We start from the raw sequence: 16077 nt of genomic DNA, 5'->3' as shown, positions 1-16077 counted from the left end.
ATTGGAATGGAAAATTTTAAATAAAATTTTATTTTTTTTTCACATTATTTCCAATTTCGTTGTTTATTTTGTTTTACTCTTTTATCCTACATTAACCCATTGTAAACCTTATAATGTTTTACAGGCTGAGAACATACAAACTAAACGATTATTTAAGAAATTTAGCAATTTTTATTATTATAATAAAAAAAGTTTTATATTATAATAATATGTATTATGTATGTATTTAGTTTAAAAGAGTTTTTTGATTTGTTTAAGATTTATAGATTTTCTATTAAAGTTTAAAATTTTTGTTATGATTCATGCTATTTCCTAGAAAATTACAATTATTATGCAAAAAAAAAGAAAAGTTTTGTTGTTTTTTGTTTTGCTTAAAATTGAATAATTTTTTTTTCTTCTTCTTTTTTATTAAAATTTATTCGTACGTTATGGAAACATTGGATTTTGGTGTTGGCAATGGTGATGTAGTGTTTTCTTCTTCTTCGTCGTTTTCCTGTGAATCCTCTGGCTCTCCCAAAGCATGTACAAATTCATAGAAATCTATACGACCATCGCCATCGACATCCACTTCTTTAATCATATCCTCAACTGGTTAAGTTTACAAAAATGGTTGCAAAAATATAAAAAAGGAAAGCAAATATGGAAATGAAATTATTTTGGGAAACATTTGTATATATGTATGTGTTTCAATTACAATTACATAAAAAACGGAATAGTAGAATTAAAAAAGAACATGTCTTGTATTTTTTTAACTATAGGCTCCTTCAATAAGCATTTGCTAACTTTGACAGTTGACACAATGTTGATGTTTAAGCAATCCATTTGCTTTTCATTTATTCAATAGGTCGTGCAAAATTACCCTAAACGTCTACAGTGTAAAAATGTCTAGTTAATGAAACAGTTTTTTAGTCAAAAATGATGTTTAGTTAAGATAAAGTTTAAACAATATACGAACAAATGATACTCCAAATTTGTCCAATTATGTCCAATATCAAAAGAATAAATAAATCATGTTTTGTCTTCTATTCACTTCTTCTCTTTCTAAACATTCTACAACGTAAAGTAAAAGGTTCATATACAGGACAATATCAATGAACAAAAAGTTGTTCAGTTTCTTGGCATACTCCTTGCTTGTATGTGGGGCCATACCCACCACCTTCTCTAAAGCTTTAAAAACAATGTTGGACAAAGATACGAAACGGAACTCTTAGATAAAAACTATACAACTTTTCTAAATTGTTAATTTGCAAGATAAAGCATGAACATCACACTTAAAGCGGAGAACAAGAGTAGTTTTGGCACAATTAAGATTGGAATAGAGCAACAGGCTTAATGTCCATTGTTGACGCATAGAACGTACCGTCCTTATTGTGTCTTCCAATATTGTCAATAATACTTTTTCTGACAACGTTGCAATAGAAAAATTGTAAGTTAAGTCGATTGTTAGACATTTCCTGAACATTTTACTGACAACGTTGTAAGATCTGTATCACGGCTTTAATTGTCAGAAAAATTATTGTGATCAGATCAGACTTTGGAAATTTTTACATCCTTTATCATATAGATCAGTTTCATTTCGGACTACCAAATATATCTCTAGGCCATGTTGCCAAAACAACAGGGCCATCTCAGTAGTGTGGGTCATTAGGTGATGGGGATTGCATTTTAAATAATGCAATCTTTCATTTCATTATAAGAATGGTAATTTTCCGGTATATCCGGAAGGTTGATTGTCTCCTTCTATAGACTTTACCTTTTCCTTGTCGTTGTATGCATAGGGATTGATCCCATGCATGGCAGGAGATTAGATAGTGCTTGTATGTATATGGACTGGAACATCTATGTGCAAAAATTGCCACCTGAGTTCTTTATTGATGGATTCAGGGGCGTGTGGTCGACCGTCCTCTAATCAACCCAGTACATGAAAAAAACCACCCTAAAATAAGGCCGTCAAGGCAGGTGTTCACGTAAAGTACTCGACATTCGTCCTTAACAAATGTCCAGCTTGTAGTTAAGGTCCTCAACCCTACTTCAGCTTAAATATATATAGCTTACACCAGCTTGGATGTAAGTAGAGAAATAAACATAGTTGGAAAATGATTCAAAGCTAAACTAACCGGTGAAAAACATTAATATTCAATGGAATTGGCCAATGTCGGTTACAGACTGGCGCCGATCCAGCTCAAGCGTTTGTGGGAAATTTGTCTATTTTCTCCTTTTTCCTTATTTTTAAAATTTGTATTAAAATTGTTTGGTTTAAGGGACATTTAAACATTGGATGGTAACTCCTTTAATAGATTGCAACATACTTATTATGTGAGTTCAAGTGACAATTATTACTTTTATCAGCAACGGATCTTGTTGGATTAGAGATCTAATTGACCGTGGAATCCAAAACATTATAAATCCATTCGTTTACTACAGAATGTTTATAATTTCAAAGGAGACACGAGCCATTCGACACTAAAGATTAACGGCATTCCAAGGCTACTTAAATCCAGAAGTCGGATAATGTTACTGGTTAATAGGCGAACGCATAAGGGTTGGGTGAAAATCTTGCAATAACTGACCTGTTACTTTTTGCCAGACGATACAATGTAGATGTCTTTATGTTGCCGATTTAAGTTTATCTAGTGGGTCTAATTAATTATTATGGGGAAAATAATGAAGATTCCTGTTAAAAAGAAAAAGTGAACAGGATTTAAACACCTGTTGTCAATATCCCTATTTATCGTAGAAAGTGTGAGATTTCTTGAGATCTATGTATGGAAAGTGTATTACAATAATACTGACCAAATGATTGCACTCCTGAAATAAAATGTTAATAAAATGTTTAATACTCACTCTCCTCCTCGTCAAGATCCTCTCCCAAACACTGTAGAACGGCTCTTAAATCTGAAGCAGTAATATAACCACGATTATGTTTATCAAATACACGAAATGCGTCTCGTAATTCTCGTTCTTCCTGATCGGCAGATGAAAGACCCGATTTATCTTCATACGCCATATTTGACAAGATGTCAACAAATTCCTCGAAACTAACATTGCCATCGCCTGCCAAAGAGAGTAAGGAGAAACCAAAAGAAAATAAGTTAAGGACGCTAGATAAATTTTATATCTCGTTGAAAAATAAATCGTTGAAACATAACGAAATATATTTTGTTATTCATTAGTATAATTTGAAAATTAAGCTTACCATCAACATCGATTTCCTGCAACATTTCTTGTAGTTCTTCAACTCGAGCAAATTGACCTAAAGATCTCATTACTGTTCCCAGTTCCTCTTTGGTTATGCAACCGTCGCCATCTTTATCGAATAAACGGAAGGCTTCTCGAAACTCTGTAATAAAATAATTTATAAATAAAGACATTACTTAATAATAATAAAAATTAAGTGAGATCCCAAAAGATCTTTGAAGTAAGTTTTTAGAAAATCGTGCTAGTAATTTCTTGTATTTGATTTTTATGGAAAATATGCTCTTACCTCTCATTTGTCCCTTAGATATGATTCGGCCACTACCTCCCTCATTCGAATCATTTGAATACGTTCGTTGTGTTGAGAATTGACGTATTTTCGATTTGCGTTTGACACGTTTCTCACGCGTAAATCGTAAACTACCACCCTCCGTACTTGAAGTATTACTTCGTTTACGTTCCTTTAATGGTGTCTCTCCAAAATAATTCTCATCCTCCTCTTCCATATCATCCTCATTTTCATTATCATCATCATCCTCTTCTTCATCATCATAGTCCTCTTCATCGTATTCCTCATCTTCATCTTCGCCATCACCTCGCTTTGTATCACGATCACTAGAGTAGTCTTTCTCTTCATTGCCATTGTCCTCATAAACGATTTCCTCGGCGAAATCTCTGATACACGCGACACGAGTATTTGTTACGACATTTGAATAATTCTGACGTTGTTGTCCTGCAATAGTGGTGGTAAAATCACATGATGAATCCGTATCTGGATCAGAAGTATATCTCTGTTTTCGTTGATTTCTTGGTCGACGACTTCGTTGACTATTGATTTCTGTTTTAGAGTTGCTATCTTTATGACGTTTATTCGATTTAGTTGTTATATCAGCTATTGTTCGCTCATCTTCACCACTATCATGTAAATGGGGTTTTTTGCGTTGTCTGGGCGAACGCCGTCGCGCTGTTGTTTGCGTTTTTGTCAAAATACGATCTACTGAGGGTAACGCCGCTATCGATGTACTTTGCTCATTGTCTGCCGCCGAAATGGCATGTGATATATCTGTTTGTGCATCATCGTTACTGCCAGTTATCTGATCAACGTTTGAGAATACGTCTGCAGTGTCATCGACACTTACGGATGTAGTTCGTGTCTGAAATAATTTTTTTTAAAGAAATTAAAAAAGGAAATTGGGAGAGTTCTTTTTCCTTTAAGAGGTAATGGTAGAAACTACCAGATAGATTACCATAGTTCCTATGATTCTGTAAAATTCGATATATCAACTACTACACTTCTCAAATGATGTTCGGAACTTAGTAAAATAGATTTACAAAACTATAGTTCATCCTATTCTTACATACGGATCTCTGGTATTGCGGAGTTTAACTAAGAATAGTTATATTGTATACAAAGTTCAGAAATCAGAATAATATATGATTTAAGAACTTGTCCTTCAGAAGCTCTGAACACTGAATTGCTTAAGTTATCATATCTAATGCCTCCAATCCTAAAATTTGTTCAATAAACTTTTAGTTAGCTAATGTAAGTGCGGTCTATGAAGCATAGGGACTACTATGAAAATGAAGAATTCAGGTGATATTCCAAATGCCTTTTAAGCAGCAAAATTATCAAAATTAGTAATTACAGATGCTGAAAATAGATCTAGATACATGTAGAAGGACCAAGTTACTGGGCCTTTTTTCAATGAAGAACAAACTAGAGAAGATATTACCTAAAACAGGCGGGGTATATTGCAGTTGTATGCAGCAGTAAGTGGATACAAAACGAATTGTTTTGCCCTTTATAGAATTTTTTCCAACTGCACCTCTTCTATGAATTAAGTTACTCTAACCCAACATTGGCGAACTATCTTGTTCCAGAATAAAAGAAACACTGATATATGTCACTGCTACAGGGTGCATCTAATACTGTTTGAAACATCTAACAAGTGTTGTGGTCTTGTCAAAACTAAGTTCTTACGATTACAACTAAAGATTTTCCGCATAGACAAGTGTTGACCTACAACCAATATATGTTTGGGCTAACCACTAATTGCTAAAAATTTTTTTTGGACTAATTATGGAAATACATAATTATTAGGACATTAAGGATATGGTGAGTTTAACACTTCTTAATCGACTAACTATAGGTTTGTTTACACGGTTGTCAGATCTTACAACGTTGGCAGTAAAGTGTTCAGAAGATATCTAACGATCGTGTGAACTTACAGTATTTGTCTTGCAACGCTATCAGAAAAAGCTTTAGGAAGTGTAGTTCTATCTCGACGGTAGTCACCTTGACGCGATCTGAAATCTGACTAAGCTGACTACTTATTCAAACGAAACTACGAACTACTCCTCCCACCTAACAGACCTGTGTTTCACATATTGGGCGGTCTGCCAAAAAATTTCTGCTCCTCTTGTCACTGAGATAGGGAAATCAACTGAGATGTTCGGCTAACAATTGTCTGGAAATAAAATTGTAAGGATTTCATACAATCGTCTGAACTAACAATTTACCTATTGCCAACGTTGTAAGATCTGTTAATCGTGTTTTATGGAAAAAGTAGATTATTGTGTTGCCAACGTTGTATGCTCTGATAATATTTGTTCAATTCACAATCAAGTTGTATATTGTACCTACTAAAGTGTAGTAACAGAGATTGTTAACAGATCTTTGTAGCAAGTCATAAGTTTATGTTTTCAATGAAAAAAAAAATCAATCAAAACAAATACACATAACAATGTCAAAAGATAACATATGAAAAATTGTCGTATGAGTAGTATATAGCTTTTGCATAGAACATACCAACAACATTGTTATGACTATTGTAGCAGCTGCTGACATACAACGCTACAACATCGATTGTGAATTGAACAATTGTTTTATGGAAAAAGTAGATATATTGTGTAACATCTAGGGAACTTCCACAATACACATAGGAAGTTGCTGTATTGCTGAAGCTCTCTTAGATAAAGTAAATAATTAGATTAAAATACATATTTAAATAATTAGTAAAAAGCACTCACCATTAGCTGTCGAATTTCCCTGGCAAATGTTGAACCAGTGAAAAAATGATTAACTGCTGTAAAAAGTTTTTTTCCTTCCAACTTGACGGTATAAAATGAATTTCGTTGATAATAAAATGTTCCTCACACACACACACACAGACCGGACAGAACAGGACAAAACAGGACGACAGGCACTTTTACTACAAATGCAAACTGCAATTAATGGCAATTTTCTGGGAAAAATAAAATTCTGAAATTCAATTGTCAAGCTTTTAATTGTCAGCCATCAATTTGTCAGTGTGTGTGTAAAATCTGTTGGCCAGAGCAGCCAGGAACAAAAACGTGTAAACACGTACAACCACTTGTTTTACAATGATTTTATATTTAATTCTCCTTTTTATTTTTTAATATTCGTTGTTTAATTATTGGACCAGTGTCAATAAGTATTTTACTAATTGGCAATAAAATAGTTGATGGGTTTTTATTTTAAATAATGTTGCTGTTAAATATTGCTGCATTGCTGATGTACAAGACACGCGTAAATTATTAAATTTTTAATTGAATTTTATTGCACTGTCTTCATTTAAAGTGCTTTTGTTGCATAATTGGTGTTTAAAAGTTTTCTGTAAATATATTGCAAAAAAAGTCAATATTTTATTAAAAACAAATCGTTATTATTAATACACATATTCTATTTGAAACTGTGATCTGCCTAAATGATGTTTGTTGTAAAAACTAATAATCAAAAATAGGAAATTACTATTTGTCATTTTATGCACTTTTTTTCCATATGTCAACTTTATTTTGTTTTAAAATTGTCAAACTCATTTCCGTTTGCATTATTTGATTTTATTTATTTCGTTTTTGACAAGTTGATTAAACGTTAATGTTTTTTCTCACAAACCACACAAATGAAAACAAATTTGCCAGAATTTCATATTAAAATTTGCAAAAATTATTAGAATTATTTGCATCATAATTGATAGATAGATAGATAGATAGATAGATAGATAGATAGATAGATAGATAGATAGATAGATAGATAGATAGATAGATAGATAGATAGATAGATAGATAGATAGATAGATAGATAGATAGTTAGTTAGTTAATTAGTTAGTTAGTTAGTTAGTTAGTTAGTTAGTTAGTTAGTTAGTTAGTTAGTTAGTTAGTTAGTTAGTTAGTTAGTTAGTTAATTAGTTAGTTAGTTAGTTAGTTAGTTAGTTAGTTAGTTAGTAAGTTACTTAGTTAGTTAGTTAGTTAGTTAGTTAATTAGTTAGTTAGTTAGTTAGTTATGATGTATGTTAGATCATAGCCGAAAAATATACCTAGATCATCCTCGATCCTGTTTTCATTCTCTAATGGAAATCGAACCCACAATCTACACACTGACAACATATCGAAGTTCTTAACATAAACAACCTCTTTGACGGCCTTATTTTTCATCCACAGTGTGAGAAACTGACATAAAACCCAATTGGTGCTATAAGGAATTGTTATTACTTAAAGACTCACCCAGTGCATTGCTTAACCTCTTAAAATCATACAACCAAATTGCTAAGATCACCCTTTTGTTTCGGCAACAGTGATTAGTTGAGCATGCTTTGAAGTGAACTCTAATACAACTCAAGGTAAACTCAGCTTAACTCATCTCAAGCAATCATCAAACCAAAACCTCATTATCGGGTTATGGGAATAATTCAATATAAAAATTGTATATCCACTACGATGTTATATTTTTGATCATCAACAGTTTAAATACCCAGTAGACTAGAGATGCCGGTAGCACCTCTTTCTATAAAAATTCGGTAGGATTAACCTTTGGATATGTTTTTTTTTATATTTCCTTTGAATTCGTTTTAAACCTACAACAAACTCAGAAATCATTAAGTAAAATATTGCCACATTTCTTGAGAGTTCTTTAGATAAAAATCATAATAAAACAAAGTTTCAAGGATGATAATTATAAATGAATCAACAAAAAAGTATCAAATGTGTTGAGTTATGATTTTTTGTTATTATGTTCATTTTTAACTAAGAAGAAAAAAATTGCAAGTCATCTAAAATATATTGTACAAAAACCTCTGAATGCCATCTTAAGGATATAAATATCTGTGAAGAAACACAAATATAAATATCCTTGATAAATATTAAAATACTTAAGAATATGTAAATATATCTTGTAAATATGGGATTTGTAGATAATGCAATGCATTAAAATCAAGTAAACATTCAGAAGTTTTCTCAGAATGATTAAATTTGATTAAATTGAGGTTAGGTAAGGCTAGAAACCTGACCTTACTCCTAACCTAGAAGATTCGATTCGATTTCATGTTTTCTTACATTAGTAGTACAAATTTTTTATGTAATATTCACAAAATTTATTTAATCTAATAGCTTTTAGGATAACGAAGACAACCTTTTTCCAATTTAATTACAACTTCTATGTACATAAAAATGAATTATCGTTTAAAGTAAAATGATTAAAAATCGTCATAAATTTTATTATATTAAAAGAGAATTTCTGATAATGGCACATCAAAGGGCCTTTTTACAGCCACTTACTGTTGAATGCACAAACAGAATGTTTAAATGTTTAATGAAATTATTAATTAATTTATAATGTTAAATAACTCAACTAAGTATGTATGGACGTGTGTTAAACATACATACATATGTAGTACATTGATCAGATATTTATGTACATATACATATCTATATATATAAAATTCTAACGTTACTGACTGACTGACTGACTGATTGACTGATTCATCATCGCACAGCCTAAACGGTTAAAGCTAAAGAGCTGAAATTTGGACAGGGGGTTGGTCTCCCACCAAATAGATCCACTAAGATGGGATTTTTGGAAATTCGAATGTTTAGGGTGTAAAAAAGGGTAAAAACGGGTAAAATCGGTAACCTCATATCTCCTAAACTAGAAAAGATACAAAAATAGTTTAAAGCTTATCGTCGTACGGTACTTTTTTCAATTTCGGCCCCTTTAGGGAATAAACGGGTAAAAACTGTATTTTGGTCCTTTTTTTGCACCCCATGTATCTTTTAAACCAGTGAACATTCAAACAATATTTTGACTCTAACTAAGTTATGAAGGAGTCAAGTCAAGTCTTGACGAAAAACTAAAAATATAAATTTAGTACTTTTTGGTTATTCAGATGTTTAAGGGGTGAAAATTGTACCTATTTTTGGTACTTTTTTCATAAAACATTGATTTTGGTTTATTAACTTATACATATAAATACGTAATAACGGGCTCCCACTACGATGTTGCAATATTTTGGAATAGAATGATTTTATTCAAACACAATGATCCAATTTAGATAAAATTTTTAGATTTAGAAACAGTAAATATGCTAATGAGGTGTTATTTGGAAACCCGGTACCAAGTGATATTTTTTGGTACTTTTTCATTCTCCATCTGGTAGTTTTTGAGTTTTCTTTGATATTGAAATCGAAACATGAAATTAATAATAAAGAGACTTTTCGGTACTTTTAAGTGAGAATCTATAAAAGGGGACTTTTTGGTACTTTTTTGTACTTCGACTGGTACTTTTTGAATTTTCTATAATATTGAACCTAGAAACATGAAATTAAGCATGTAGAGCACGTAGTAAATGAGAATCTATAAAAGCGGACTTTTCGGTACTTTTTCGTTCTACAAAAGGTACTTTTTGAGTTTTTTATAAAATTTAACCTAGAAAAATGAAATTAAGCATGTAGAGCCCGGAGTAAATGAGAATCTATAAAATGGGACTTTTTGGTACTTTTTCGTTCTTCAAAAGGTACTTTTTGAATTTCCTATAATATTGAACCTAGAAACATGAAATTAAGTATGTAGAGGATGGATTAAGTGAGAACCTATAAAAGGGGACTTTTGGTACTTTTTCGTTCTTCAAAAGGTACTTTTTGGATTTTCTATAATATTGAACCTAGAAACATGAAATTAAGCATGTAGAGCCCGGAGTAAATGAGAATCTATAAAAGGAGACTTTTTGGTACTGTTTTGTTCTACAAAAGGTACTTTTTGAGTTTTCTATAAAATTTAACCTAGAAACATGAAATTAAGCATGTAGTGCCCGGAGTAAATGAGAATCTATAAAAGGGGACTTTTCCTTCATCTAAAAGGTACTTTTTGAATTTTTTATAATATTGAACCTAGAAACATGAAATTAAGTATGTAGAGCCTGGATTAAGTGAAAACATATAAAAGGGGACTTTTTGAAACCTTTTCGTTCTTCAAAAGGTACTTTTTGGATTTTTGTATAATATTGAACCTAGAAACGTGAAATTAAGCATGTAGAGCCCGACTTAAGTGAGGACCTATAAAAGGGGACTTTTTGGTACTCTTCCGTTCTTTAAAAGGTACATTTTGAATTTTCTATAATATTGAACCTAGAAACATGAAATTAAGCGTTTAGAGCCTGGATTAAGTGAGAACCTATAAAAGGGCACTTTTTGGTACTTTTTCGTTCTTCAAAAGGTACTTTTTGTATTTTTTATAATATTGATCCTAGAAACATGAAATTAAGCATGTGGAGCCCCTAGTTAATTAGAATCTATAAAAGCAATCAGGGACTTGAGTGAATGAAAATTTAAACTGGAATATTTTCTGGTACTTTTTGAATTTTCTATAATATTGAACTTAGGAACATGAAATTAAATAAAATAGGTCCTTTGGTACTTTTTCGTACTTCACTGGTACTGGTACTTTTAGAGCTTTCTAAAATATTGAATATATAAACATAAAATTAAACACGCAGTATCCCAATTGAAAAAACATACTCTGGTACTTTTTTGTTCTTTTACTAATACTTTTCGAATTTTCTATAATATTGAACCTAAAAACATTAAATTGGACATGTAGCTTCCTGATTGTATAAAAATCTTTATGCGATTTTTTTGGTTTCTGGTTGAAAATTAAACATGTGTCATCCTGATTTAATGAAAATATATAAAAAGGTACTTTTTCGATCTTCAACTGTTTTTTCTAATTTTCTGTAATATTGAGACTAGAATCATAAAATCAAACTTAAAGAGTTCTCTAAAAGGGGAATTTTTGATATTGCAGATATATATACATTTACAATAATGATATTTATTTTATTCCATTACGATGAGGGTAGCGAAGCACACTGGGTATAGCTAGTGTATGTATAAATGTACATTAGATTTGTTGGGTCTTAAACCATACATTGTGCAATGGAAGAAACAGTTTACTTGAATATAAAAATAATTCTTATATTCCGGCCATTGAAGTATTTTTCTTGTTGAAGGCCGGTTTTAAATGAGGCTGAACTCAGAAAGTGATTCTGTGCAGTTTGATATACTTTAGGACAAGCCGATTTAGCTGTGTCTACGTGAACACATGCCTTAACGGCCTATTTCACGGTGGTCTTTTTCAACCATTGGGTGAGCTTTTGCAACGACTCACCAGCGCCCCATTGTGCATCTTACACGCCGGATATGGATATACTTGTCCAGTAAAACTGCACTTTGCTTAAGTACTCGAGCTATCTAATCTCTTGCCATAGTAGCCACGTTGGGGATGGACAGGTGTCCTGAGCAAGGATAACAGAAATTTATTATAAAAATTATATTCCACCGTGTATTACTCTTTAAACCAAGCAACCTATTCCTGCGATTTAAGTTTAAACCACAGCCACTACTTGGATCCCAAAGGAGCCTTAACCAAATGATCAACCAGGATATAGTCCGGGGGGCAACTGACCACCCCTTTTAAATCGTCCAATTACTACCCAAGGAGTGAAATGTAAACAAAAGTTTATAGTCCCGGCACACTTGAGGTACTGACAGCAGGTCTTTATCCCGGGATAACAATACACCTAAATACAGGTATTTCATCAAGGAAAGAATCCCCAGGGGAAATATCATAGACAATTCAAACATTACCAAAAGACATATCGTCTGTGAAAAAAGTCGACTTTGTTAATAAAAGTCGAAAAAAGTCTAAAAGTCGAAAAAGTATATAAGTAGGAAGAAGATGCATAGGAAAATGCATTTTTTGATCTAAGAAGAGTTTTGTTGATCTAAAAGAATAGAAACACAACCACAAAGTAATAAGTTATATAGATTTCGACATTCTTATACGAATTTCATTACTTCAATTAAATTTCCAAATTTACAAAATTATGCATTGTCTGCATTGAACATGTGGTTTCGTTTTACCTCCGAGTGAGGTTATGTATTTAACTCGTGCAGAACATAAAATACAATTTAATCCGAACTCAATTTATACTAATGGAAACCATTAAAACTTTTACACAGATATAATTCATTAATAATCAAAATAATTTTGATTATTAATGAATAAATAAAAGTAAAATAAAATAAATAAAATTTAACTTTGTTCGATGATTCAACTTACTATATGAAGGTATAGGTCGTTTTCTTATTACGTTTTCTTTTAAAATTGCTCACACGCGAGTTTACGGGCAATTTTCGGCCATATATTTGTATCTGTACAAAAAAGAAACCAGCAATTATCTCCCTCTCTCCAGTACAAACAGAGATCACTGTTGCCGCATTTTTTTAACTTAACATTTCCAAATAACTATTTGTTTATTACCAAAAATCCCCAATTACTCTAAAAAGTGCTATTTTATATACCCACCATCGAAAAATGTAAGCAGTTTGATTCCTTATTAAATAATAAGATGACCTTACCATGTCCATACATCTGCTTGCAAAAGGCACATTAATCTCCGTTTAACAGTATTAATCTATACTAACACAAGTCCATAAGTACGACTCATTATTTTAGAGTTAAATGGATTTTCTCTTTTTTATGTTAATAAAAACAAGTAAGAGTGCTATATTCGGCTGTGTCGAATCTTATATACCCTTCACCATAGTGTATTTTAAAAATAATTGATCTTACAGTCTAGTTAATAAAAACATTAAAAACAAGTAAGAGTTCTATATTCGGCTGTGCCGAATCTTATATACCCTTCACCATGATGTGTTTAAAGCCTTTTGTACCTTTTGAAGAACGAAAAAGTACCAAAAAGTCCCCATCTATGGGTCCTCAGTTAATCCGGACCATACAAACTTAATTACATGTTCCTAGGTTCAATATTGTAGAAATTGTAAAAAGTACATTTTGAAGAACGAAAAAGTACCAAGAAGTCCCCTTTTACTGGTTCTCACTTAATCCGGGATATACGAACTTAATAACATGTTTCTAGGTTCAATATTATAGAAATTTCAAAAAGTACCTTTTGAAGAATGAAAAAGTACCAAAAAGTACCCTTTCATGGGTCCTCACTTAATCCTGGCCATACATACTTAATTACATGTTTCTAGGTTTAATATCGTAGAAATTGCAAAAAGTACCTTTTGAAAAACGAAAAAGTACCAATAAGTCCCCTTTTATGGGTCCTTACTTAATCCGGGCCATACATACATAATTACATGTTTCTAGGTTTAATGTCGTAGAAATTGCAAAAAGTACCTTTTGAAAAACGAAAAAGTACCAAAAAGTCCCCTTGTATGGGTCCTCACTTAATCCGGGCCATACATACTTAATTACATGTTTCTAGGTTCAATATTGTATAAATTGCAAAAAGTACCTTTTGAAGAACGAAAAAGTACCAAAAAGTCCCCTTTTATGGGTCCTCACTTAATCCGGGCCATACATACTTAATTACATGTTTCTAGGTTCAATATTGTAGAAATTGCAAAAAGTACCTTTTGAACAACGAAAAAATACCAAAAAGTCCCCTTTTATGGGTCCTCACTTAATCCGGGCCATACATACATAATTACATGTTTCTAGGTTCAATATTGTAGAAATTGCAAAAAGTACCTTTTGAAAAACGAAAAAGTACCAAAAAGTCCCCTTGTATGGGTCCTCACTTTATCCGGGCCATACATACTTAATTACATGTTTCTAGGTTCAATATTGTAGAAATTGCAAAAAGTACCTTTTGAAGAACGAAAAAGTACCAAAAAGTCCCCTTTTATGGGTCCTTACTTAATCCGGGCCATACATACTTAATTAAATGTTTCTAGGTTCAATAATGTAGAAATTGCAAAAAGTACCTTTTGAACAACGAAAAAGTCCCCTTTTATGGGTCCTCACTTAATCCGGGCCATACATACTTAATTACATGTTTCTAGGTTCAATATTGTAGAAATTGCAAAAAGTACCTTTTGAAAAACGAAAATGTACCAAAAACTCCCCTTGTTTGGGTCCTCACTTAATCCGGGCCATGCATACTTAATTTCATGTTTCTAGGTTCAATATTATAGAAATTTCAAAAAATACCTTTTGAAGAACGAAAAAGTACCAGAAAGTCCCCTTTTATAGGTTCTCACTTAATCCAGGCTCTACATACTTAATTTCATATTTCTAGCCAATAACAAAACATTAGTGCTGCTCTCGCTCTGCTACTCTTGCTCTGCTGCTCTTGCTCTGCTTTGCTTTTATAAACAAATTACAATAACAATATTTACCGTATTGTTATGTATTTTGTTTTTGTTTTGCAGTTTCTGTCTGAGCATGAATAAAAAATCTAAATTTTATATGAAATTTTCAGAGGTTGTCTCGGTTTTTTGCTCATATCTCCGTTATTTATGGACCGATTTTGCTGATTTTAAATAGCGTTCTTGCCGGTCGTATGTCTGATAGAATTATGGAAGATTCGAATCTCGCAGATATCTGGGATCTTCTAAAAACTGATTTCAACAAACATACAGACAGACAGACAGACAGACAGACAGACAGACGGACAGACAGACAGACAGACGGACATGGCTTAATCATCTCCGCTACCTATAAGGATCCAGAATATATATACTTTATAGGGTCGGAAAATTATATTATAGAAATTACAAACGGAATGACAAACTTATATATACCCTTCTCACGAAGGTGAAGGGTATAAAAATTTGAGTCGATTTAAGCCGAATGTTTCGGCGGCGGCTCAAGCAACTAAATATACTTAGTTCGGCGGCGGCTGGTCGACTTCGACCTCTGATTCATTGCTGGTAAACATTAACGAGACGTAGATTTTGTATTTGTTTATCGTAAAAAAATTGTTTTAAAAAGCACTAGGAAAAAAAATTGTGTTAGTTTTAAATATCAAACTTACATTATTCGCATAAAAATTATTGTACAATAACTCACAATCTACTCTCATATAATTGAAAACGTTATAAATACTTTTTTCTATCCATTAAAAAATATATTTGCAAAACAAAAGGGAAAATTATTTTATTTTAACAAAAAATGCAAATCATATTTTTTCGCTGTGTATTTTTTGTAGCTGAATAAAACCAAATACATCTACACACACACATGTACAGTGTTTTTGTTTTTAACAATTTTTTGATGAAATTTTCAGAGGTTGTCTCGGATTTTTGCTCATATCTCCGTTATTTACCGACCGATTTTGCTGATTTTAAATAGCGATCTTCTCGAAAGCATGTCTAATAGAATTATTGAAGATTCGGATCTCGCCGATATCTGGGGTCCTCTAAAAACTGATTTCAACAGACAGACGGATATGGCTTAATCGACTCCGCTATCTATAAGGATCAAGAATATATATACTTTATAGGGTCGGAAAATTATATTATAGAAATTACAAACGGAATGACAAACTTATATATACCCTTCTCACGAAGGTGAAGGGTATAATTATTACAGATTTTACTTGATTTTGTTTTATTTCCTATAGTTTCCGAAAAATGCATGCAAAGGCACTTTTAAGTGTTCACTTTCGTATGAAATATTTGTGCTCATAGATTTTGTAACATGCACAGATCTTTACAACATTTAGTTTTGATATAGACTGTGCCCCTAGATCCCCAAACTATCTATTATCACAAAT

The 16077-nt window shown here is 32.0% G+C and overlaps 1 protein-coding gene across 1 annotated transcript in view; it reads right to left on the bottom strand.

Annotated features, from left to right (window-relative positions):
• Positions 1–298: 298 nt before the first annotated feature.
• LOC111681455 (protein IFH1) overlaps positions 299–16077 on the bottom strand; it is a 39623-nt gene continuing 23844 nt past the window's right edge. The window contains exons 2-6 of the mRNA XM_046945857.1: positions 6226–6830; positions 3485–4349; positions 3197–3340; positions 2845–3054; positions 299–588 (exon numbers count right to left, since the gene is read on the bottom strand). Of these exons, the coding sequence (XP_046801813.1) occupies positions 416–588; positions 2845–3054; positions 3197–3340; positions 3485–4349; positions 6226–6228 (1395 nt within the window). The 5' untranslated portion in view covers positions 6229–6830 and the 3' untranslated portion in view covers positions 299–415. The remainder of the gene's footprint in view (positions 589–2844; positions 3055–3196; positions 3341–3484; positions 4350–6225; positions 6831–16077) is intronic.

Source organism: Lucilia cuprina, chromosome 3 (assembly GCF_022045245.1).
Source record: "Lucilia cuprina isolate Lc7/37 chromosome 3, ASM2204524v1, whole genome shotgun sequence".
In the NCBI taxonomy this organism is placed as follows: Eukaryota; Metazoa; Arthropoda; class Insecta; order Diptera; family Calliphoridae; genus Lucilia; species Lucilia cuprina.
Note: the sequence above shows the minus strand (reverse complement) of the source record. Positions and strands in the feature narration are given on the sequence as shown.